This window comes from Phasianus colchicus, chromosome 6 (genome assembly GCF_987193195.1).
Source record: "Phasianus colchicus chromosome 6, bPhaCol1.hap1.1, whole genome shotgun sequence".
NCBI lineage: Eukaryota > Metazoa > Chordata > Aves > Galliformes > Phasianidae > Phasianus > Phasianus colchicus.
The window spans coordinates 46,796,043-46,821,802 of NC_143441.1; the positions used below are offsets into that span (position 1 = coordinate 46,796,043).

Here is a 25,760-nt window from a genome sequence, read left to right on the forward strand (position 1 = left end):
GATGAGTTAAACAGGAAGATACTGACAGTGGTCAAGGAGAGTGATGCATCAGAGTATTTCATAATAGTTTCAAAGGTTATTTGAACTGGGCCAAGCAGTAGGTGTGCCTGGTGTTGTCACTGCCATGTCAGTCTTGCCCTACATTGTGTACAGAAGGACCGGCCGCAGGCATGGCAGGAGTTGTCATGCACTGTATGTTCAGAACTGTCCTATGGAGGAGGGCTGGGTTGAGCAGTAAGAGCACTGGTTTAAACTTCTGATGGATTTTTTTCTCCTCTGAGAGGTTTCATTTTGGCTTTGTAATATTTTCATAGGTGGCTGATTGTACATAGGAGTGGGTACCAGAGCAGGGGAAAGTGCTTTTGGCAGAACCTGGGATTTGTGGTGAGCAGATAAGGGATATCCAGAGAGGTGTCCAGGTGTGCAATCTGAAGGGCAGAGGGAGGACTGAGGATGAGGAGCACAGTTCTTTATCTTCTGTTTTCATCTCAATTCATCTTGGGACAAGTACTTGTTTGCAAGCAGGCTTTCTTTTTGAGTGCATTTAGCCAGCTTTTTCCTCTGTTTGTCTCTAGTCATCTTCTGTTTTCTCCCTGTTCAAGGGAGTGGAGATTTTTATTCTCCACCTGACAGAGACAGGCTTGAGAATGATGTGCAGGCAGTGTTATGCAGCTTCAGCAGCAGTAACTGGGGCAATCTGAAGTCTGGTTCTTGGAAGAAGAGCGTGGTGTTGAGGAAGCCTGGAATAGTGGACCTGAGTGCAGTCTTGTATGGACATTCTTAAAGCTAAGCTGGGAAGTGTGGCCTGTATATTTTCTTCAGCTTATTCTACAATTCTGCAAGATGTAAAATATTTTTTTTTTCCTATGTATTTGTTTTCAGGTTGTAAAATCCACCTAGAATGATGTAGAATGACAAACAGGAGTTTGTCAGCTAATCAATTTCTCTTTCATTTTTCAGAAATGCACGTAGCTGTTTTTCTTGATGGGAGTTGTTTGTGTACTCTGGGTGGTCGCTTTTCCATAGAAAGCTTTGGAATCCCAGCTCTGAATCGGTGAATAGCTGCTATTTTAGGCATTTCTGCTGCCTCTCTTGGGAATATTTTGAAATCAGTTGACTTCTGATTACCGGAAAGTCAGAGTTTCTGTTGTATGGTGGGTTGCCAGAAATTGCTCTTTCCAGTTGTGACATCCACTGCTGTCACTTCTGCTGCTGAAGATGGTTTTCTGTAGTGGTAACTGTGTGCAGTGGAGCTCAGGGAGGGGTGGTTCTCATGGTTGTTGATAGAATCATAGAATCCTTAGGGTTGGAAGGGACCTTTAAAGGTCATCCAGTCCAACCCCCACAATGAACAGGTATGGTTTGTATGTAAACAGTGCTCTATGTTTTCTTCTTTTCTTTTGGCAGCCTAATCTTCATCGTCTGGCTGCTGGCAGCTTCACGAAACTATGCAGGAGTTTTCATTATTGATGCCTCTGGACCTCTAAATAGAGAACTATCAGTGAATAAGTAGAGTATGGATTCATTTAATTATTAACCAGGATGATAGGGTATTCTCTGAGGTACAGAATTCTGTTTCAGAGACAACTGAAGTCAATAGAAAGTTTTCTACTGGAATAAAATAATCATGAGAGTAAATGCTCATCAGTATGAGCGAGAATCCGATCGCCTCGTCCCTTCTGTAGCTGCTGCTTTGAGTAATTCCCAGTGACTGCCTCTAAATGTGACAAAAAAAGCTAGAGAAAAGAATGCTATAGAAAAAATAAACGTGACATTGCAGCATAGTTTTTAATTCTTCAGATTTCAGGAAAATGTGAGGCTGATTTTTTTTGTCCACTTAGATTCCGTGAAACAGCAACAAACTGAAATAATCAAAACTATGTATTAAATTGTACAAATTTGCTCTTGATTTCTGTATCGTCCTTCTAGTGGCCAGTTAGGAAGTTTTTAATCCAACTGCTTCCAGATACTGATGAGAATCACAGATCTGGGGTGTGTAGAGATAAAACTGCAGGGCACTCCAGGACTCTCACTGAGATCTGCAGCTGGTTGGTTGGATTTTTTGGGAGCCCACAGGGGCTGTCCTGCCCTTGGAACCTGCATACGGTTGGTATGCAGTTTCATCTAGCTCACAACTGATAGCACAGTATGTGTTAAGTTTAACCAGAGTGCTGTAAGGATGATTATTTTGCGTGTAGGATTCCACGCTTCATCACAGATTTGCAGAATATCTCAAATTGGAAGGGACCCATGAGGATCTATCCATGAACTTTTCTCCATATTCTGTGGCACATTTCAGGCCAGAAAGTAGATAAAGAAGAGCTGCTCAGTTGGCTCTCGCTGTAAGTTAGGTGTAGGTGAGGGGTAGGAGACCTGTTCTGAGGAAGGCTGTTTTGAAGATCCCTTTTGTAGTAGAAAAGGCAGTGGTGGTTGTGGTCTCTTCAGCAACCTGTAAGCGTCACCTTTGCTGACTGTTGTATGGCATGAATGGTCAGAGCTTGAAGTTCTTGGTGAGCAGACGTGAGATTTGCCAGCAGAGCTCCATGGCTACCCCAGCAAATGCATTCTGAGACAGAACCACCAGGATCACAGGATTCAGTGAAATACACTTCTGTCCTTTACCAGGTTGTGACAAATATCATCAAAAAGGTTAATCTGAGACTTATCATGAGTCTAATATACGGGTGTCAAAATAGAACCACGTGATGAATATCTTCCTCTCACCTCTGCCCTGAAACTCACCCCTTTGTCTTCCCCAGGTAATACATTGCCTCTTGCCCTGTAGGGAACCATCTTGTGAGCTTTCCCTCATCCCCCTGTGCAAGGATTGTCTACTTGTCTTCTTAGACGAGTTCACACCTTTAGTGTTGAAGATTATGAATACATGAATCTGCATAGTATTCAACTAGGAGCTTTGGTATCTGGTAGCTTGTTTGTTACCTACCCATAACACTTGATACTGTTGGATAGAGAACAAAATGAACTCCTACAGATACGTCTGTATTGTCTTTCAACTGATTACAAGCAGCAAAAAAATAATTCTCTACAAAGATTGAGGTTGGAGTGCTGATGTTCTGGAATTAGGTTTTATTTCAAATTAGTTGATTGCAGCAAAATGTCGTCTGACTTTCTTTAGAGACATGGAACGTGGTGTTTTGGTTATTTCTGAGGCTGTGCAAAGAATTGTGTGTGTGTATTGGGAGAACCCAGTGAGCTGCCAGGAGAGCTTGGTGTTGCTTTAATAGAAGAATTGTATTTAAAACAATGGTTTTTGACACCGAAAGCATGTTGTTGGAAAGCACAACGTAATGCTTTCTTTTTCTGTGTGGTTGTTTGTGTTTGGTTTTTTTTTTTTTCCCCAGTGTTAATGACCATCTGACTAAGAGACAAGGTGTAAATGGCACTCACAGTAACTTATTTGGTACAGTCTGAACAAAGCTCTCTGCAGAACGTGAAGGTGTTTGGGAGGATGCTCAGACATCTCTGTTGCTTTTCTTTCCCCTCATCACCCATTGTGCAGAACTGGTTCTCTGTTATACTGTGTTAGAATCTGTGGACAATGGAATTCATGAGCAAATCTTTCAGAGGAATGAAACTTTTATAAACCACCGGAGGCTTGGAAATGAAAATCAGCGTTGGTGAAGACCAGTCTTCAGATGCCAAAGTAATTTGGGCAGCACGATGACCTTTGCCTTGCCAGCACTTGGTTCAGAGTCTGTCTGTAAGGTAACATGCAGAAATGATCTGTCATGATAGCTGTGCTGGGCCAGATCAGAGATCTAAATGTCCTGTCATCATGTTTCCTGCAGGGGTGAATAGCAGATGCCTAGGAAGAAAAATGAGGACATTTTGCAAAGATATTTCCCTGAACCACTAATTACTGAAGGTTGGGAAAGGACTGTGGGATTTCTGGAGTTGAGGAATGCATCTCTGTTAAATCTGTTAAGCATTAGCATTTCTCTTTAATGCAGCCAGCCTCACCTTGGCCACACTGAATATGGAGAACCAGAGTTTAACTGTGTGTTTCTGAAGAGCCATCACCTTTTACTTAGGGTTTTTTTGAGCTCCTTGTAGCACCATTTAATATTTATTGGGAGAGCCAGCATTCACCTTTTTGACATGGGTTCACCTTTTCAGTATGAACTGTGATTTTAATTATCAAGATGCATGAAAATGCATGTGTAGGAAAAGCAGTCCATCTAATCTGAGGTGCACAAACACCATGAGGGCACTGGATTGGGTCAGTGAAACTCTAAAACTGAAAGAATAATGTTGGAAGGAGACGGGGATGTGTATGTGTGTGTGTGTATGTGATGGTGGGGAATGGGGCTGCGTTTGAAGGTGTTGTGACAAAAAACTGGGCTTGAAAAGAAGGATATGAGCAAATTTTCTTGTGGTCCTTGAGGTGGTATATTTTTTGACTGCTTGTGGCCTAGAGCAATCATAGCTTGGGGTTTGCTTCGTTCCTGTCTTTATATAGTGTTTGGATCTGGATGATGAACCTGGTATAGATGGGCTTAGTTATTTTGCTTATTATGTTTCCAGACAGAATTGGATGTTGGTGAGTTTAGATTTCACTCTTGATCATGCTGATGTCTGTGGATTTACAGATCTTTAAAAGACCAAAACTCAATATAGTGATAGATCCATGTTATCAGCCAAAGCTGCTGCACCAGCATTCATTTATTCTCCATTCCTCAAGGGTAAAGCAGAGGCCAGTCTGAGCCTGTCACCAAATGCCAAAGAGGCTGTATGGTATCTACCCCAGCATTTCAGTATCCAGGGGACCAGGTTACAAGCAAGCGCTCATTAAAATATGATTGAAGTGTCCCTCATTAAATCAATTGCTCATTAAAGGGAGCCCAGCCCATGCTTTGTGTCGGACCCTCTGTTAACATTTGCTCTGTTTTGAAACGTCTGTCCTGTTTGTAAGACTGTCCCCAGCCAAACCCCAGCCTCATTCAAGCCTCTGCAGAAGATATGCTCCATTCAGTGCACCTGCCATTATTAATCCCTTCTCTTTCCTCAGTGGGAGATTACATACTGTATGTAAATGGAGTCTGCTTGCATTGGAGCTGTAGTCTTCTAAAGACAAATATGAAATACTGGTGTTAACAGGGAGTCTCTTGTTTTCCTATAGCTCTTGCTTTTTAACTACCCAAAAACTGTTGTCTTTTTTTTTTGTTTGTTTCATTTAATTAATAAGCTAATCTTGCAGCAGAGAGCCAGCCTAAATTATGTTGGTAATTTGCCATGACCACCTATGGTACTGCATAAATAATGAGAAAATAATAAAACCCCACATCTAAATTATCAAAATCAAAAGGATTTAGCTATGATTTCTGAACCAAGCCTTGTTATCTTGTCTGGAAGTAGAGAAGAAGAGTGATTCTTTAGGGTTATTTTTTGTACAAGGTGGAAATGGGTGTGCTTCAAACTCAGATTTGGTAGCATGAATCCCCTTAATTTGTATCTGGATCAGGCAGGTAGCTTTGGCAGAAAGTATGGAAAGCATAAACTTATTGGTAGCACAGGTTGGTTCAACCTATGGGCAGCATAAATGACTGGAGAGGAATTGATGAGTTCTTGTGTTGTTGGAATTTGGGCAGATGAGGAGCATTGTTTCCATATGGATGCGTTGTAGAAGGAGGGTATAAAATGCTGTATAAGTTCTTAAATCTGGTTTCTCTTCTGATACTCTGAAGTCAGGTTATTTGGCACACGTAACTGCTGTGGATAAGAGGTGTTTATAAAAAAAATAAATTGTGTATGTGGCAGCAGCAGGGGAGATGTCTGTTCTGAAAACATCTGAGGTGCTGGGAAGTGTCTCCAGGGAGCAAGAGAAATTGCATGGCTGGCACTGAGGCTGGCACCTTATGCATGTGTGGCCATGTTTAGAAAAGCATCAACAGTAGGAGCTGAATTGCTAGGGAAGTGAGTGGCTAGGATTGGAAATAAAGGGAATGGCTTTTACCTTGCTTGTTCATTTGAATTTGGCAAGATCATTGTGTGGGAGGGTTGCTCTAGATGAGCTGCCTATGTGAAACAAGTCTTGAGATGAACGTCAAAAGGTAAATGTTATTTTAACCTGAAGATCTGCAGTTGGTGTGACCTGGGTCACAGCATTTACATTTCTCTGTAAGTAATGCTGCTGACTACAGCAGATACAAAGAGCACAATAACACCATTCGATAGACCAAATTCTCAGCTACAAAACACTGTTTTTTAACATAGGCACCCCCATTAGCTATGCATTTTCATTAGTGATGAACAAGAACCTTCATGCCACACTCATACAAATCTACAGCAGCAGAGGTTTTTCACACCTGCCTTCAGCATAGTTAACACTGTGATGCAGAGGTCACAGTTGATGGCTCATCTGAGTTCAGGGAAATCCAGAAGGATCCCTGTATTTCCTGTCCCAAAAAATTGTGTGCATCCCTTTACCACTGAGGGCTACATCTTGAACTTTTTCTTCAATGGAGAATTCATATTTTACCCTTCTATGGACCACTGTTTTGACACTGGCCTGTATTGGTGACACCACATCTCATCACTGGTAATGATGTGATCCACAAAACTGTCACCTTCAGCCTTGTATTGGTTCAGTAGGTCGTAGCAAACTTGCATAAGGTGTTCTTTCTGTTCCTGCGTGAGCATGTGGACCCAGCCAGCACCAACTCTGCTATTCCAACTTTGCCACCATCATTTCCAATGCACTGAGGTGGATATTCAGCTCTGTACACTGTTCCCTGGTCGTCATGTGCCAATTTGTGCAGATGAGCCCATCAAGGTGCTATTCATTTCATGTTGTGACAGCTGTGCATGGCCATCCTGAAGAAAGAAAGAAAGAAGAGGAGGCTCAGGGGGGACCTTATTGCTCTCTATAACTACCTGAAGGGAGATTGTAGTGAGCTGGGGTTCGGCCTCTTCTCTCGTGTAACTAGTGATAGAACTGGAGGGAATGGCTTCAAGCTGTGCCAGGGGAGATTTAGGCTTGATGTTAGGAAATACTGCTTCTCTGAAAGAGTGGTCAGGCACTGGAATGGGCTGCCCAGGGAGGTGGTGGAGTCACCGACCCTGGAGGTGTTCAAGGAAAGGTTGGATTTTGTGTTGAGGGACGTGGTTTAGTGAGAACTGTTGGTGATAGGTGGATGGTTGGACTGGATGATTTTGAAGGTCTTTTCTAACCTTGGTGATTTCTGTGATTCTGTGAATGTGACTTTGCAATTATTTGCACCTACGTGGATGTTTTTAACTTCCTGCAATTTTGTTGGAAGTTCAACAGAATACCCAACTACAGAAGTTCGTTGCTGGGGGACTTCAAGCAAGGTTTCTAAGAATATGGCCAGAAAAAAGTGTTATCTGAGTTGCCAGCATCACTGGGAAGGTGTGGTTGTTTCTGTTGGTTTTTTTTTTTTTTTTTGAAGATGTGATTCTTTTTGTTGCACTCATTGAGACTTATTTTGAAAGACGGATTTTTCTTGTTCTGACAAAATAGTTGACCAGCACGGCTGGCAAGGAACTACATGGAGCAACAAAGAATTTCTGTTTAGCTGGAAACGGTGGTAGTGGCCATCTCCATCCTGGAGCACTTTGTGGAGTAGAAGCTCTTTGTATGAGAAAGGCCATTCAAGTTAATTTGCACGTTTCCCTCCCCAGAATTAGCATACCAGAATTCTTCATTGCAGTGTGTTTAGAATACTTTGTGCAAGAAATAACAGTAAGTTGAAGATTGCTAGCTGAGGAGCTGTACTGATGCCAACTGACTATTTTTTTTAATGAAAGCTTTGTATACATAACAGGATGAGTCATCATTGGAGAGTTCTGAAAGTGTTTGGCATCCCTAAGAACCCTTTTGTATGTCTCTGCTACACAAAAAAGCATTTTTGTCATGGAACCGTGCTAAGAAGTACTGAACTAACTGGAGGCTTTAGGGGAAGGTTTTCTAATGTGGCTTAATTCTTCACTTTATATGATTGCATTAAAATATTTTGGAATTCTTAGATCTCCCTAAATAATAAGTTGACAGTTTCAAAGTAGGGTTTTTGTTTTTTTGGGTTTTTTTTTGGCCATTATTTTTTTAAAATTATATTTGTGACTTCAGACATACTTTTATATATGTTTATGAATTTCTTTTCAAAAGCATGTAATAAGAGCTGTTTCCCTAGATCTGCAGGAACGAGTCCTTTGCTTTAATGCAGTTATTAACAATAAGGTTATAGGAGAGCACTGGAACTCATTTTGCTGTACTGAACCAAGATCACAGTTCTAAACCTGCGGTAGCAACTAGTTTTGAGTATGATTTCCTTTGATACCAGTTGTCCTGTAGGACTATTGGCCTTGGTGCTTTCTGTTGTGTCTCCTAAGACATGAGTATCTTGCACATAGCAAAAAACTCCTGGATTTTTGTGTTAAGAACATCCACAGTTGCTGTCCTCCCTTAGAGCAACTGCTTGATAAAAAGCAGCAGAAACCTTGCTTTATGTTTAAGATATTCATAAGTAATGCATCAGACAACCACTGTATTTTGTCCATTCGTAGAATTCGTAGAATCACAGAATGGCCTGGGTAGAAAAGGACCACGATGATCATCTAGTTCCAACCCCCTGCTATGTGCAGGGTCACCAACCACCAGACCAGGCTGCCCAGAGCCACATCCAGCCTGGCCTTGAATGCCTGCAGGGATGGGGCATCCACAGCCTCCTTGGGCAACCTGTTCCAGTGCCTCACCACCATCTGTGTGAAAAACTTCTTCCTAATATCTAACCTAAACCTCCCTTGTCTCAGTTTAAAACCATTCTTCTTTGTCCTATATCACTATCCATCCTCATAAACAGCCGTTCCCCCTCCTGTTTATATGCTTCTAATTTCTCCTAATGATGCGAAACCTTGTTTGAATAACAGGTGTGGAAGGTAGCAGGGATCATATTTTGCAGCTGGTGAAATAGAACAGCAATTTTTTTTTTTTTTTTTTTAGTCTGAGACTTCTGGGAGGATATGAAGTTGTTTGTGTCCATCCTCTCCCCCTCCATTCCTTGTTCATCAGTGCATTTTTACTTGCAGAAATCAAAGGCATCGACTGCGATCCCTCTTGGCTGTGTAGTGGTGGTGATATATCAAATTTGACCACGTTAATTTTTGTGATGGCTTTTTGTGATATTCATTTCATTGAATTTAATGACCGGCAAAACTTGAAGAAAAGAATTCTTCAGAAGAAAATCTCACGGAGGAGTCCTGAGAATTTGTAGGTTTTGATCCAGGAAAAAAAATTGGTTTGTGTAATGATTCAGAATTTGATCCCCATTCCCAGCATAACAGTGCTAACAGAAAACACAAACGATGGGGGGCTTTGAGCGAGTCCTTGGAAAGGTACATGGGTTAATGATTAGGAGCTGTACCTGCGAGTGGGATGGCTTTGGGTCAGGCTCTCAGCCTTGCTGTGCTTAAATGTTTGTATTCCTGTGCACATCCAAGGAGAAACAGTAAAGCGTTCTTTCATTGCAATTGAATGAAAGCTCACTTCTTCTGTTTGTTTGTTTTTTAATTATTATTATGAAGTTGAAGTTTTGATGCTCTGAGCTACCGACTTAGTGTTATTCTGCACATCAGTGCTGGGCCGTGCTGGTGCTGGGTGTGCCTGCTTTGCTTTTGTTTCCAAGGTAAGCTAAACTTCAGCTTGTGATTTCAGTCTTGGAAGAGGTAAATTCTCAACACATCCGCACATGAGGCCATTGGATGAGGTATAAAAACTTGGGTGTGCCTTTGTGTTTAGAGGAGTTGAAAAGAGCAACACCAAAAACACTCTCATTGCCTTGGATCCTCCCAAAGCTGTACTCCAAAGTACTGTCTTCAACACAGTGCTGTTCCCAACTGTTCAGGTGGAGAAAGTTTCCCTCGGGGGTGCTGAGCCAACCACATTTCCTTTATTCTAGGATCTACAGGCAAAGAAAGGCAGTTTCTGTTCCCCCGAGATGACTTTAGCTGCTTGTTTTGTGTCTTGCAGGCTGGAATATTGGCACCTGAAATTTCTGTGTGCCTTAGGTGCTTCTCTTGAGTGTTAAGGACTAAAGTACTCTCACACATCCATTCTCTGCTATTCAGAGCACTGCGGCTCCTGTGTGCTGTCATAGTTTTCCCAAGCTCGAGGAAAAACAATATTTTGAGTGTGATCTGTGCTTAAAACAGAAGGAAGATGCATGGGGAAGAAACGGTGGTGATTGAGTTACTGAAGGTTTCCCACCTCATTTCTTCTCATTATGAAATAACATCCGCTGAACTGTTTCCTGGCAATTTACTTATCTGTTGGTAGTAATGGAAATTTTCTAGTGAGCTTGAGATTTGCAGGGCATTTGAGGCCACAGTGCCAGAGATCTTTCCTGCTGGCAGCAGTGACTTCAGCAGTCACCTTTTATTGCAGCTGCTCATTTCTGTTCCTCTGCCAGGGCACCTCTGAGTGCGCCTGCTTGGGGAGCTGGGCTGGGACCACATCACCTCCCTTGTAAACTCACATGGCTTAGCTTTAAACTGATAAACTCACTCTTTTATCATTTTTTTTTTCGTAGTCAACAGGTTACTTGATAGACTTTTAACCTTTGTATGTAGTTTAAGATTTAAACTGGTTCAGATGGCTTGATTGCTTGGACTAGATTGTGTTGGAGTTTGTTTTTTTTTTGCAACCTTAATGATTCTCAATGTGAATAAAAAAGGTGAGATTTGGAGCTATCTCAGCATCTTTATCCTGTCAGTACCATGCAGTCAGCAATCAAGAAGCTTCTGTTTGCCTTACTCTGTTGTGTGGTTAGCATTAAAGCTAGGGTGTAAATGTTAATAACGTGTGTATTTTACTTACAGTACGTGCAGCACGGTTTACAAAGTGATAGGTGTGGGCACTCTGTAAATGTTTTGTGGAATTTTCACTTGAAAAATCAATGCAAATTGAGCCACTGTTGCAGTGTGTTGGAAATCGCTTGTATCCAGGGAACAAGGAGTGAAACCCAGCTAAAAGCGTGGTGCTGGCTGGAAATGGTTAATGGCAGCCTGTAGGATTAGTGTTGGATTCAGCCTTACTGCTGTTAATGAGCTGGAAGAAGGCAGAAACAGCAAGCTAATGATATTGACAGACAGTATTGAGGTAAATGGATTTGTCAACACACCGAGAGAGAAAATGGAAAGGAACATAGCTTGGGAATATATAAAATACACAAGAAGGAGAGCAAGCCGTCTTCCCCTTCCTCTGGCAGTGCTGCTGTCGAGGCAGGGCTGACAGCTTCTCGAAACACTTCACTGATAGAGTGGGAATCTTGTGATAAAACAGTGTTCGAAGTGGACAGCAGATAAATGAATGGGTTTTTACAGATTGCAGTTTAATGACTTCAAATACGTTGTGAGGAACCACTGCCATTTGTGATGAGGCCAGGCTGTGTGTTAGGGTGGCCAGCAGAAATATCCATGAGATAATGAAGCTTGTGGACAAGGGATCGGGTTCACACCTCAGTTTAAGTGATGTGTGTTGTGAAAAAAAGTGGTAAAAATGAATTGTTGCTGAGGTCTGGTAGGTAGGAATTACCCATAATTGAAACCGGTAACTTTCTGTTTTTAAAGTAAAGCCATTCAGCTTGCATTCTGTCTTGCAGGCAGTGGTGCAATGGTAACTTTTCCTTGAGGCACAGGTTCTCTGTATTCTAGGAACTTTGAAAACAAAGTTACCTTGAGAGAAGAAACAAAGGCATTTGCATGAAATACTGCTTTCTGTTAATTATCTTGGTATTCCAGAACAGATGAAAATTTGAGAGTTGCTATCAGTTTAAGTAAATAATTAAATGCTGCCCACTGCCAAGCTATCCCAAATGTAACCTCGGCTGCCCTGCAGACACAGGGACCAGATGAGCAGCATTTACCAGCTCTGTGTAAGCTACATTGCATGTGAGGGGATTTCGCGTTTTATTATGTGGGAGGGATGATGTCAGTTTGGTTGATTATGCCCCTTTCAAGCTGCTGTGATAATTACCTGCTTGTTACCAGAAGTGTCGAACCCATTTTCAGTTCTTGTTTGCTTTTGCTGTCATGCCCTAATTGCTACATAATTTTGTCCCTGCCAATTACTACCTTGGTGTCGGATTTTACGGTGGAAAAGTTGTAAGAAGCAATAAAGTCATCGGGTTTTGATCTTGTCATTTCAGTAGAATATTTTATTATCCTACCAAGTATTTTGAAGTACACAGTGCTCGCTCCTTTGAGCAGGTCCAAAGAAGGGCTACAAGGCTGCTGAAGGGCTTGGAGAATATGGCCTATGAGGAGTGAATGAAGGAACTCGGGCTGTTTAGTCTGGGGAAAAGGAGGCTGAGGGGAAACCTTATTGCTCTCATCTGATATCTGAAAGGTGCTTACAGCGAGAGTGGAGTTGGTCTCTTCTCCCTGGTGACCGGTGACAGGACGAGGGGAAATGGCCTCAAGTTGCACCAGGGGAGGCTTAGGTTGGTTATCAGGAAAAACTTCTTTACATGAAGGGTGGTTAAGCACTAGAATAGGCTTCCCAGGGAGGTGGATGAATCACCATCCTTGAATGTGTTTGAAAGCCATTTCAGATGTGGTGCTCATGGGCGTGATTTAGGGTTGTTACAGTGAGGGTAGTATGGTTGGGTTGCAGATGGACTTGATGATCTTGAAGGTCTTTTCCAACCTGAGCAATCCTATGATTCTATGATTCCTGTGCAATGGTGAAATCCCTCAGTGAAATAAGTAGGATCCAGAGGACACAACTGTCTGAGAAGGGAAGCCCCTTGGTGTCGTGGTGGCTATGATGTGTGCCTTGGTGGTGTGCTATGCATAATGGAGAACTGTAGAAAATGTCTGATTTCTAACTCCGTGGTTATATCTTGGTTATTATATACAGTCATAGAGTCACAGAATTGTTAAGGTTGGAAAGACCTCTAAGATCAAGTCCAGCCGTCAGCACATCCCCACCATACCCACTGTCCAGGTCCCTCGGTGCAACATCTACACATTTCATAAACAGTCTTTAGAGGTGTGAATTCTTAGGTTGTGTTGGGTCTTCTGATGGAATATTTTATGCGTAGTTTTCTATGAAGTTGGAAAGCGTATGGATTTCTTTAAAAGGTGCTGTTGTCTTTGGGAACTTCTACTGCATGGCTTTGGGTTGGTTGGATGGTCCTTCAGCAGTAAAGTCCAGTGCTTGGAATATTTTGAGCTGTGGTCTGGCAATAATATTGCTAATGAACTGTGTACGGAACAGTGAGGATGGGTGAAGGGAAGAGGTAGAAGTGGGATTTGGATTGACGAAGTGTGGTTAAACAAAATGTGCTTCAAAATAAGGAAGTGCTGTCAGCAAGTGGAAGTGCATAGAGGGGCTGAAGCCAGGAAGCAACATTTTGGGCAAGGAATTGTGTGCAGGGTGTTTGCAGCTCTGTATTGAAACGTGTTGGCAGTGCATAGTATCTCCAGCAGAGAAAATACTGAGTACTTGAAGCTTCCCAGGTGTAGCAGGAAAAGGTACACCAAGAGCCAGAAGCTGAAAACTGAAAACAAAGAAGTTTATGTAGGAAGAAAGCATGAATTCTTAACCAGGGCAACAAACTACAAAGGGTATGGCAATGTGGGTGCCTTTGTGGAAGGCAGGTGTCAAGCAATTACAGGGTTTTCTTATGGATACTGGACTCACATGGATAATGATGCTTTCTCCCATCATCAGTGGCTCTGTGAGCAGTAAGACTTCATGGCTGGTGTATTAAATGTTGAACACAACTGAAGATGCTTTTAAAATGTAGTCTTTAATAAGTCGATTACAAAGTTCACATGATTTTAAAGCTTCTGTAGATCATAAACACCTCAAATGTAATTCTTCTGTCATGATGTGGACTCTTAGGTACTTCAAGGAAAATTTTCAGTGTGCAAAGATAAAGAAAAAACACTCTGAAATTCATAGGTTGGCCAAGCTGTAATCCTACCTGTTCAGTCAGGACACTGAGTTGTACTTTGGTAAATGTGAGGGGCTGTGGGGTGCTGGAAGTTAAACCAGGCCACATGTACTTCCCTTGGATATGTCATCTTCCCAAGTGGTTGCAAACAGAGCTGCTGCTGGGCCAGTTTTGGGATCTGGAGTGCTTCTGAAGGGCTTCAGGAAGTTTTTGAGGCTGTGTGAGTAGAATCAAACTTTCATGCTGTAAATGTTAATTAGAAGCATATGTGTATACGTAAAATGCAAGTTGAAGTAAAAGTATAAATATCTAAGAAGCTGTCATTCCAGAAGGTCTATGCTCAGAAAAGATTAAATAACTTAAATATACAAACAATCAAAAATACAAGTTGTTTTTGATTACTTTTTTAGATCGTTTTTCTGGTGGCTCTTGCAAAAAGTTAGGAATTGAGTGACTGTGATGTCCAGCTGCTTTCAGACAGCACAGCTTGCCCTGTGTAATCAGAGGAAGCTGTCATTGGCTTTGTTGCTCCCTCCTCTTTCTCTGACTCGTCTCCTATCACTACTCTTCCCTCCCACTGCTTCCTGAACCTCCAATGAATGAAATGAAGTAACTGACCTGGGTGGAAACTAGTCGTGTTTTCCTGTGCTAGTTCATAAACCTCCTTCTTATTCCTGTATCTTCAGGTCAGCGCGTTTCAATCTCAGGTATTTTGGCATTTTCTCCATACTGAGCACAAATGTTGGTAACTAATTTTGTATTATCTCAGCTCTGCATTTCCTTGCTGGTTTAAACTGAGGAGATAAGTTGCATCATTTGAGGACTTGCGACGTGTAGTGAGGTAAATGGAGCGAGCTTTCTTCTTGCCTGCCCTTGGATGGTGGCCTCAGGGGAACTTGACCTGCAGATATCAATTGGTCCTCTTGGATGACTTCCATTGTAGTAGTAGCTGTAACAATCTTTGCTGGATACATGCTGCTATCGTGTGACACAGATACAATTTTGTTTATGACTCTGACCTGTATCGGGTGACGTAGGGAGAGCCGTGGATCATTCTTGTGCTACCACTTCTGTTCCAGCCTGATCTCACCTGATACTGGGCATTGGGAAAGAGATGGCAGGTCATAGACCTTCTCTAGCATCAGGTGCTGGAAAACACGTTTAGTTATTTCCTTACCTTTTTATCTTGTTTTTCTCTTAGATAAGTTAGAGAATAACCTTTTTGCTGTTGGCGGTTTGAATACTGTGAGTTAATATTTTCTTAACTGGCAGAAGAAACTGGCAAGAAAGCTTGATGTGGGTCCTTGTGGCCTCACAGTTAAAGGGGTGAAGTTCTGAGAACATTGCTGGGAACAGTGTTGTCCCAAGTGAGATGATGATTAGGAGTCCCCTGAACAGAAGAAGTTCTCTGTTACAGTTATTTGAGGTTACTCTGTAACTGTCAGCAGGCAAATTTAGGTCTCCAGGTCAGATGAATCTTTTTCAGTGATATTTACAGAATAAAGTGGAAGGCAGCTTTGTTTCTGCCTTATCTGCACCCCCAGAGACTGATATGTCTGTTTATCCAGAATCTTTTAAACATTTTTAAGGACTGTATTAGCAGTGGCTGTGCTCTGGAGCATGTTTACTATGCTTTTTGTATTGTTGTTTATTTTTCACAATGGTATTTCCAGTGCTTTATTTATTCTGGGATTAAAACAGCTTCCATGATCTGGCTTTCAGGATTTACTTCTGGTTGGAAAACAATTTTGTTAAAACATTTCATGTGAATTATAAATTTGCACTGACACCCATCTGATTACATTATCCATTTTCATGTTAGGTTTATTTTTAATATTCTGAGGTTTTCCAAGGCTTCTGCATAAGGCTTAATGGAATTTCAATTAGCGAGCAGATCTCGTGTTATTTTTCCCTTTGGCTTCCCTAGGTTTAGCAGTCTTCCTGAAAGAGAAATATTTCATAACTTGTTGACATTATCTGAAATAAAAATGCATTTCTTTATAAGGAGCACTAAGGGTGCTAACAGATGGATCAAGTATGTGGTGATATGACATTCATTTCTGTTGTTTTTTTTTCTGTCTAAATCCATTTGAGATTGGTAATGACAAACTAGTTAACATGCAAGAACTACTGTTCAAACATTCTCTCAATTAATTTGGATAGTATTAAGAAAATTCTGCTTAATGTGTTTTAAGTCAGCATCTGCATAAGAGCAGATTGTTATCACTTTTGGTACTGTCAGGTACTTTCAGTACCTAAAGGGAATCAGGAAGGGAATCAACTCTTTTCAAGGACAAGGGGAAATGGTTTGAAGTTGAAAGAAGGAAGATTTAGGTTGGATGTCAAGGGGAAAGTCTTCACTATGAGAGTGGTGAGGTGCTGGAACAGCTGCCCAGAGAGGCTGTGGATGCCCCGTCCCTGGAGGTGTTCAAAGCCAGGTTGGATGGGGCCCTCAGCAGCCTGGTCTAGTATTAAATGTGGAGGTTGGTGGCCCTGCATGTGGCAGGGGGGTTGGGGATTCATGGTCCTTGAGGTCCCTTCCAACCCTGGCAATTCTGTGATTCTGTCAGGCCTTTTGTGCTGTGATCCAAATGAAGCTTCAGGATGTGGTAGGGGGAGCACCATGTCTTAGAATGTTGGTAAAATCAGTTTGAGACAAAAGATGCCGAACTTCATTTGAGTCAACAACATGAGATTTTCTGAGCTGAATGATGCAATTTGATAGATTCAGAGTGATTATGTGTGAAGGGCATTTAGTTTCTCTTACAGAGACTGAAATAATAGGCAAGAGAACAATATTTGCATCCCTTTTTTGGAGTATCCCATTCAAATTAACAGTGTATGAAACCAGTGTTCAGAGATTTTTATGGTCAATGTATGCAGACTCTAAAAAAAAATACAGTAAAAAAGTAAGAGTCTGAGTAAAAACTATTCAAAATAGTTGTCTGATGTGAGTACTGGGTCATTCGTTTGCATGCATGCGTTGTGTGTGTCTGAGTGCTACTGATGGCAGTGCAGTCATAGAATCATAGAATGGTTTGGGTTGGAAGGCACCTCAAAGATGATGTAGTTCCAGCCCCTCTGCTGTAGACAGGGACACCTCCCTCTAGACCAGGTTACTCACAGCCCCATCCAGCCTGGCCATGAATGCTTCCAAGGAGGGAGCATCCACAGCCTGACTGGGCAACCAGTTCAGTGTCTCACCAACTTCACAGTAAAGAATTTCTTCCTAATATCTAGTCTAAACCTACCCTCTTCTAGTTTAAAACCATTTCCCTTCATCCTGTCACTACCTGCCCTTACGAAAAGTCCCTCCCCAGCTTTCCTGTAGGCCCCTTCAGGTCCTGGAAGGCTGCTATAAGATCCCCCAGGAACCTTCTCTTCTTGAGGCTGAACAGCTGCCATCTGCATCTCTACTTCTTCTAGATCCAGTGGGAATGTTTAACACAAACAGGCAAAATGCATTTTGAAAGAACCTTCACAGTGTTCCTGTGGTAAGACTCAGGCAGACTGCAGCCTCCAAAGGAAATCTTTGAAAACGAGTCTTAATTAATGGAGCTAAAATTACAAAAATCTGTTCAAGGAGACCAAAACTTCCCTGAAGTTCCAAATGCTTGGCAGCTGTTTCTCATGCATGGTGAGTCAGATCTGTTGAATTTCATGTACGAAATCTTAAAACCACAAATATGGGAACTACAGTCCTTAGTGTTGTTTTGCCACAGTTGTTCAGGACAGGACAGCAGGCAAAGCCCTGCAGCATAGGAAGCAGCAAGCAGGTGGAGAGTTCTTCATTCTAAGTGAAGACAAGAGCTTGGCTCTGTTGTGGGTAAACATTTTTGGCATCACATCTGTCACAAGATTGGTGAAGTTTAAACTTGCCATAGCTGTCATCATGGAGAAATGCATTGTATGTTCTGGTGCGAGTGCAACGCGTATGCTGCCAGTCAAGAAGTGACAGCGTTTGATGTGGCAGCGTGTTTTGGTGCAGTTTTGTTAAGACTAAGGAAGGAGAAGTGTGGACAAATACTTTAACTGGTGCACCATCAAACTCTTGCAGAGGATAGATTTGTGGTTTTGACATCACTCAGCTGTTACAGTTGCCATTTCTTTTCATTCTTTTTCCTGATAAAGCAAGAATTAAAAAAAAAAAAAAAAACAACAACAAACCAAAACAAAACCACCAGAACAACAAATGAAAGCAGTCGGTGGTTTTCATACAGTTCGTTGCAGACTGTCCTACTGACTGTGTTCGTGTCATTTCTCCAGACAACAGCCATTTCCATGTCTAGATGCAGGTGGATACACCAAAGCAGAATAGGGCTGGGAGGATGCAGGCAGCTCTCCCTGTCGCTGTTGGTACCCCTGAATACTTGGCAAATTTCACTCTAGGTTTTAAAGAATAGTGTGTGTGCTGAATTCCTTGTGTGTTGTTTTGTGCTATTTTGGTAGTGCTTTGGTAACAAATGTGTAAAGGATGGTACTTTGTAGAAAAAAAAGCACATATATAATGTACTGGAAGGTCGTAACTGCATGCATAAGGCTTTTTTTTGCATTGTAATTATTTCTGAAATAGGTACAATGGCTAAGGGCTGGTTAACATTAGAGAACTACAACTGTAAAACTGCAAGGGAGCCAATGAGAGCAGCAGTCAGTGGGAAGGTAGCTTTGGACAAATAAAAATGTGTAGCAGTTCTTGATGCTGTATGTTGCTGAGTCATTAGGACAGATATTTGACTGAAAGTAATTTTAGGTTACAGAATTCATAGATGTTTAAACAGTCAATTTGAAAATTAGAAAGAAGGACCTGAAAGCCTCTTATGTGGTTTCTCACCCTGTTATTCCAAATGTCTCCAAATCTGGATAAGCTGTAGCATGGGTCAGCATCAAACTCTGCATCTTGTGTGATGACATCACAAAGAGACATGCAGAAGCTCAAGTGCACTTTGTTAGTCCTAGGCTCAATACTTTTGTCACTGGCTGCACCAGAGCTGTGGCTTCACAGTTGTTTTGTGGGCTTATGTGAAAAGTTCACTATTTTATGTACCTGCAACCGTTTCCAGTAAGGAACGTTCCTAGTTCAGCCCTTTCCTGCTCCGCTGGGGATGTTCTTGTACAGGTTGTCAGCTGGGAAGAAGATTTCACAGTCTGGTAGGTGAGACTGTTTCAGCTGGGATAGGTTGGTCTTCATCTGCTTTATCTTCTAAAAGAACAGTTCCAGACCCAAACTGCACTGCCATCAGGGACAAGCAGAGATACACTGCTGACAGTGGCTTTGCCCAGAGCAGCCCTGTTCACACAGCAGTGTTTCACCTCAGGCTCCTGTTGGTTCTGTTGGCCTTCTGCAAAATCACGTTTGGATGACCAGAGAGATTTGAGAGAAATGGTTTTCTGAAAGTGAGAGGACATTCCTGTTGCACTAATTGTGCCTTGTTGATATGAGTTGAGTTTGACAGGTGCCTGCTGGCAGGACGTCCTGTTTGCCTTTCTGCCTCCTGTGGAAAGTAGTTTTACTCGAAGCCAGAGAGCGTGAAGCTCCGAAGAGCCTGTGCAGCACAGGTACATGCAAGAGCAGTTGACATGAAAACACAGATAAACCAGACTTGTAGTTAGAAGTCCTAATTTGTTTGTTTTTACATTGTTGTTAGAACTGTGCAGTGCAAATTTCCCTACGTGCAGCATTTTACTCCAAACCTGTCTCAAACCAGGTTTCTCTGAGCTCTGCATTCATCGGTCACTTGGCCTTGTTTCAGCTTACTTTGGTGAACTGTGACTGTTGTAAAGATGCAACCCTGACAATCAGTACAGACTGCCATTTGCATTTCTTTGTGTAGGAAATCTTTAGCAAATTTGTGTTTCAGAGGGGAGAACTGGAAACCTTTAGTTAAGAATCAGCAGTAGTGGAGTGGAGTGCAGGCTTTTTTAATGCATTTTCTCAGGCAGCCCTGATCTCAAAGGCTGTAATAATTCCAGACCTGAACTGTATAAAGTAGAGATGTGAAAAAAGTTTCAGCTCTGAGCATGTTACAGCCTGGATGAATGAGGAATGTGAAGTGAATGAGCATCTTCAATATTGTTACTGGTTAAAGGAGACGTACAGTGTGTACGAAGCTGCAGTGTTTTGGTTTTGAATGTGTCAGTTTTCTTTGATGTGGAAATTCTGAAAATATTATTATGCTTTACAAAATTGGAAGTATTAAGATACACACTTCTTCTTTGATTGTACCAGGAGACTAATAGGAAATACTGAGTATATTTGTAAGGTCTCTTAATAATTAAATAGAAGCCTGAGTAAGTTCTGTATTGAGATGATAGTAAGTCTGTTTCCACAGATGTTACATAGAAAACTTTTTCCTAAAGTTCTTCACTTCTTCTATTTCCAAAAGTTCAGCCATCTCACTTTTGCATCCTTTGCCATGTTTCAGTTGCACCTCTTGTCCGTACCTCAGGGTCCTTCTGCCCTCCGTATATGCATCTCTAGTGGAAGAAGTAAATAGGTGAAAGCTAAATACCAAGCTCTTTTTTATAACTTAAGAAAGAAAACATTGTGGAGAGCAAATAGAGAAAACATTTTCACCTGATATATTGGTTGTACAATTTAAAAAATCCTCGTAAGAAACTTCCAAATTGAATTCACTTTGAAGCTGGAGTCGATGTAATAGCAAGTATCTTATTTTAGTCTTGTTAGTGTTTGGAGCTATTGAAATAAATCCTAGCTAGTTGGCACTGCCTTGCTTCTGAAGCCATATTGTTCCTTTTATACAGGAGGAGATGTGTGGAGAATTTTTTCAACTCTTAAGAGTAGTAAAGACTTTGCACTGACGAGTAGCATTCAGAGAGGGGGGAAACATGTTTGCGTAAAGATATTTCCATCAATTGATTCTTGCTTGCTCGCTGTGATTTCCTTCACTTGGGGCTCATAGCTGAACCGTAGTGCTTCCAGTGTGTGCTTGAGCACCATTGAGCTGTTACAGCTGTACTTACAGCTTGCTTTTGGAAAATCCCAGGAGCATGCACTTTTGCACACCTGCTAAGAAGATTATCGCGAAGACGGTAACAGCTTTCACTTGTGAAACTGTCATGTGAACATCAATTTGGTGCGAGCCCTGCTGACTGCAGCACTAATTGAGCCTTTTTATAAATCATTGCTCTACCGTCTTCCAGGGTAAGGCTGTAGACAGATGTTCATTTAACCAGACATCTGTGCTGGTTTAGGACGTTACTGTATCCCAGATGTTACACCACTTTTTAAGGTTATTGGCCTTGTTTTATGTATTTAGTACCATCGTTGTGCTCAACATTTCACGTAGAAAGGAGGGCAATTCCTCCCCCAAACATTTTAAAAGTTATGGCATTTGAGAAAGAGGATGAAGATGTGGGATGGTTCCTCTGAAAACAGGGTGTTAAGACTGACGCAAGATCCACCAGATTAGGAAGGTGGCTTCCAAGGATGCTCTGAACAAATCAGCATCTGATTTTGATGGTAGCAGCTTACAGAAAAACTTGTCTGGCTGTAACTTGTGGTTGATCAGAAACTGGGAGTGACAAGCATCTAAGGCTCATTGCTGCTTCAGTTATTTCACATGGTTCCAGAAGATACTGGCCTATATAGCCTTGTTACTGATGACCTTGAGGAAAGAATGAGTAAGATCCAAGGTGTCCTGTTGATCTATCTATCTATATATTTATATTGTACTCATAAGGTTTGGAGGTGTGGGGGAGAGGGGGCAGGGTTATCCTGAAGAAAATGTGCATTTAAAATAAAAATAAATACTGACAACAAAACAAATGCCACAAAGATACACTTTTCCATTTTATCCTAGTGTTGTACATCCACCCTGCTCTGTGCAATTCAGCAGAAGCCATTCAGATGCTTGGTGATCGTACTGTGAAGCTGTCAAAGCTGGGAAATAATCTCAGTGAGGTTTTTAACCCACTGCAAATGGAATAGCTGATGATCTGCTGAGCTCTGTGACAGGTTTTCCTGGGCTTTTTTTATTTTTTTTTTCCTGTGGGCTGAATTTGATTAGTTGCTTACAGTAATTTTATTTATTAGGATGTGTTTAAAGAGGGAGATTAATGGAAGGCATTAGCTGAGAAAGCTAATTGATAGCAAATTTTGGAGTAGGTCACAAAGGATTTTGATAAATGACTCAATGTTTTGTGAATATGAGTGAAACTATTGTAGACAGTAATTATACTCAACTGGAGTAATGCAATATTTGTTGCTTCCAGTTTGAGAAAGTATATGCTAGAAAAACAAGAACAAAGTGACTGATATTTGTGTATCACTGCTTCCCTTACAGTGGCACTTGAGATGAGCTGCTTGGGAACTGGTCTTCTGTGGGGAAGTGCTGGGTGTTACTGGGGGGCTGGGTGATGAGATGCATTGCTTTCTTGCACACTTAGGAACTCACCTGCTTTTGACCTATTTGGGATTCAAAGGATACAGCTTTGTAGAAGATCTTCTAGTGAGAACAGGCTTAAGTTTCAGCCTGGTTAGTAACTAAGACTCAAGTCCTGAGAGCAGAATAAAGTGCTGTTTCAATTTTTAAAGTGCTTTTTCAAATTTATTTAAAGAAGAATAGAGAAAGCAAATAAAAAAATAATTTTTAAAAAAGTGGCATGGTTTGTTAGGGAAAAATCCAGGCATAGGCAAACCAAGGAGGATGGGGAAGGGTCTGGAGGGCAAGGGGTGTGAGGGGTGGCTGAGGGCCCTGGTTTGCAGGCTCCATAATCTCCTACAACTGTGAAAGGGAGGTAATGAATGAAAATAAGTTAATGATATAGTCTAGTACTTTTTTCCAACTCCTTCAGTACCTCATTTCCAACCTGCCTGACGTTACAAAGGCTTTTAGTGGGATCCTGGGGGGCAGGGGTGGCAAATAACACCAGATGTGGTTATTTCTTCTGCTGAAAAGAAGCATTTACTTTTTATTAATTAAAACCTCTGATTTTCTTCAGTGTTACATAAGTTGCTAAAGTATGGCAGGGAGTTCAGGGAGTGAGTAGTGCTCATTTAAACACAGTGCCTGGAAGGGCCTTGTGAGTACTTTGGTGCCTAATATACAAAATGTAGCTGTGAGAGGAAAACCCCAAACCATGTGCAAATTATTAGATTAACACAGAACAGTCGTTTTCTCTGCCCAGAGACCTTTGCCTGAAGAAATGTATTGGGGAACACTGTGAAGCCTTCGAGCATTCCTGCAGCAAGTGGCTGTGTTTACCTGCATACTCCCACATCCATTTGGTGCTGGCTGATGTGGGGCTGTTTTGTAGAACCACAAGAAAAGTAATGGCGTGGATATCTGGTGCCATGTATGGCAGCTTCTTCAGATGGCACTGTGCAGTTTGTTCTGGTTTAAACATATATGACACTTCAGTTTTAAGGAGCTGCACTGGAGGCTTGTAGAACTGTGGATAATTGGAGGGGTTGCTGTTTTCTTTTCTGGTCTCAGAAGACTGTGTATGCTGTCACTGCTCACATATGAGCAGGCTAACAGAATGGTATCCTCCTACCCGTAGGGTTATGGTTACTCCCACATTTTTCAGCTTTATCTGAACAAATCTTACAACAATGCCAAGAAGATGAAAGTCCTTCTATCCTTGATCTCTTCCTACTTTCCTCTTTCCCATTTGTAAATGAGTGGTTTTTCAGCCTTTGGTTTTAGCTGTGTTATAGTTGTTCCTTTCCTCCTTTGCAGTGACAAAACTGCTCACAAACTCAATTAGAAGGAATCTGGTTAGGTGGGACCAGGCAGGCCCTCCTTGCTTTCCTGCAGAACATCACACGTTGGCTCAGAAGGTGGTGGTCTGTCCCAGCTCTGTGCATGTGGTCGTCTTTGATCCTTGAGAACCAAAAGCATTGCACTATAGAGTGTGTATTTTTTAGCTGATGTAGCAGATCTAGTTCTGAGGTAATGCTACTGCTAGATCTCAGTATTTTAACAGTTGGGAAAAAAAAAAAAAAAAAAAAGGAAATGCTGATTTTAGGAATTATTTCATCACTTAAAAAAAAGAAGAAAGAAAAGAAATCAACAAAGCTTCTCCCAACATGGAACTAAACCCAAACGTTTCAGAATTCTCCATGAAAGAGGAACCCAAGGGGTTTCTGTTCAGGGAGCTGCCTGGGTGCCATCCTGATCCAAGGCGGGCTGGTTGGGTGAATGGTTGCCTTGGAGCTCTGGGACTTTGGAAACACCGAGATGCCTCGAACTGCTCAGAATTTGTGTACTTGGAATCAGAAGCTCCCAGGGTCTCTCAGGCTTTCTGTCAGCACGCCAGGCAAGTTGCCAAGTAGCCTGAAAATTTGGGAGGCAAAGTGCCAGGCTCTTGGCTCCCTTTCAAATGGGCTGCTGAACAGCTGGGAATCTGGATGCTAAGGCTTCTCAACAGCCCACCGTGCTCGTTGTTGAAAAGCCAGGCAGAGGAAAAAAGGGTGAAATTTGTGATACAAGGCTCTCTGCTTTCTGTCAGACCTTGGTTGAAATGGAGCTAGATCTGTCAGGTATCTTAATTTTGATTTGCTGTCCCGACATTAAGTCTTAAGGTGGTGGCATCTAGTCATCTCTCATAATGTTCTGTTTTAAGTGTCAGAATATTTATTTCACTGAAAATAAAACGTGTTTTGATTGGAATTGCTTTAGCATTGGTATTATTTGATAGAAATTTCTTCCAAGGGTGCTTGGTGCTTTAAATGGTTTAGTGTCTGTTTTATTGCATGTGGAACTACTGGCCAGATTTTGGGTTGTGGTCTCTGACATCTCAGAAATGATCTCCTTTGTAATGAAAGGATGTATAGGAAATAGAGTACTCATACAATGTACTGATTTAGTGTTTTTGGTGTTTTTTTTTTTTTAAATCAGAATAAGTGTGATTGAATTTTTCTTGTAATAATAGCCAGAAAATGTAAGGGCCTGACTGAAGTGAGTGTTGTTTGTTACCTAAAACAGGAAGAGAGGGGAGGAAACGTTTGATTTGCAGAGCACTCAAATCACTGGTTAGCTTGAATGTTGTACAATTTAATGCTGGTAATTATTCCTCCAAAATGAAATTATTTAAGTTGGGAATAAAGCTTATAATAAAAAACAATTAAAGATGCTTTCAGTTTATGAACAGTTTTCTCTTCTATGTTTGCAGGCCTCGGAGTAGAGGAAAAACTGCAGTGGAGGATGAAGACAGTATGGATGGTTTGGAGGCAGCAGAAACAGAAAACACTGTGGAAACAGGTAATGAGAGTATGGCATTGATGCTATCTGGTTGTTGCTTCTTCCTTGGAAATTCATTTTATTACACAGAACTTTGGCAAGGAAGAAGTATTTAATTTGGTAGTATGACACATGCATTTGGGCAGATATTTAGAAATATGTTATTTAAGTCTATATCAATTAATGCTCTTTGAACTTATTTCTTTTAAGTAGTCTAATGAAGATGTTCTCCTTGTTATAGTTAGGTAGTGGCTCTTTCTGTTTGTTTATTTTAAGGTAGTAGCTAACAAAATTAAAACCTCTGAAGCAGAAGCTGCTATTTTTAGGATACCTGTGGAAATACAGCATTACTGGCTGACTTGTATCCTCAGCTAACTAAAGCAGATGATATACCAAAGGGGTGGCCAGGATAACCTCACGTTAATGCCTTCTGCTGCTGCTTGGGAAACAAGAGTGTTCTTGCTTTTGTAAATATTTGTTATGATAGTACCCAAATGCTTCAGTTACCAGAGAGATCACATTGTACTGGACTGAATGTTGTTGCAACAGTTTGTGAGTTCTGTTCTGGCAGGTTAAGAGTCTAAAGAGACAAGCAGATGAGCTAACACACAAGATGAAA

The 25,760-nt window shown here is 41.5% G+C and overlaps 1 protein-coding gene across 13 annotated transcripts in view; it reads left to right on the plus strand.

Annotated features, from left to right (window-relative positions):
- The window catches only part of KMT2C (lysine methyltransferase 2C), a 188,261-nt gene that overhangs the window by 21,832 nt on the left and 140,669 nt on the right, over positions 1–25,760 (plus strand). For all 13 annotated transcript variants that reach the window (XM_090143163.1, XM_090143155.1, XM_090143156.1 and 10 more), the window contains one exon: positions 25,074–25,162. In XM_090143163.1, the coding sequence (XP_089999289.1) occupies positions 25,074–25,162 (89 nt within the window). The remainder of the gene's footprint in view (positions 1–25,073; positions 25,163–25,760) is intronic.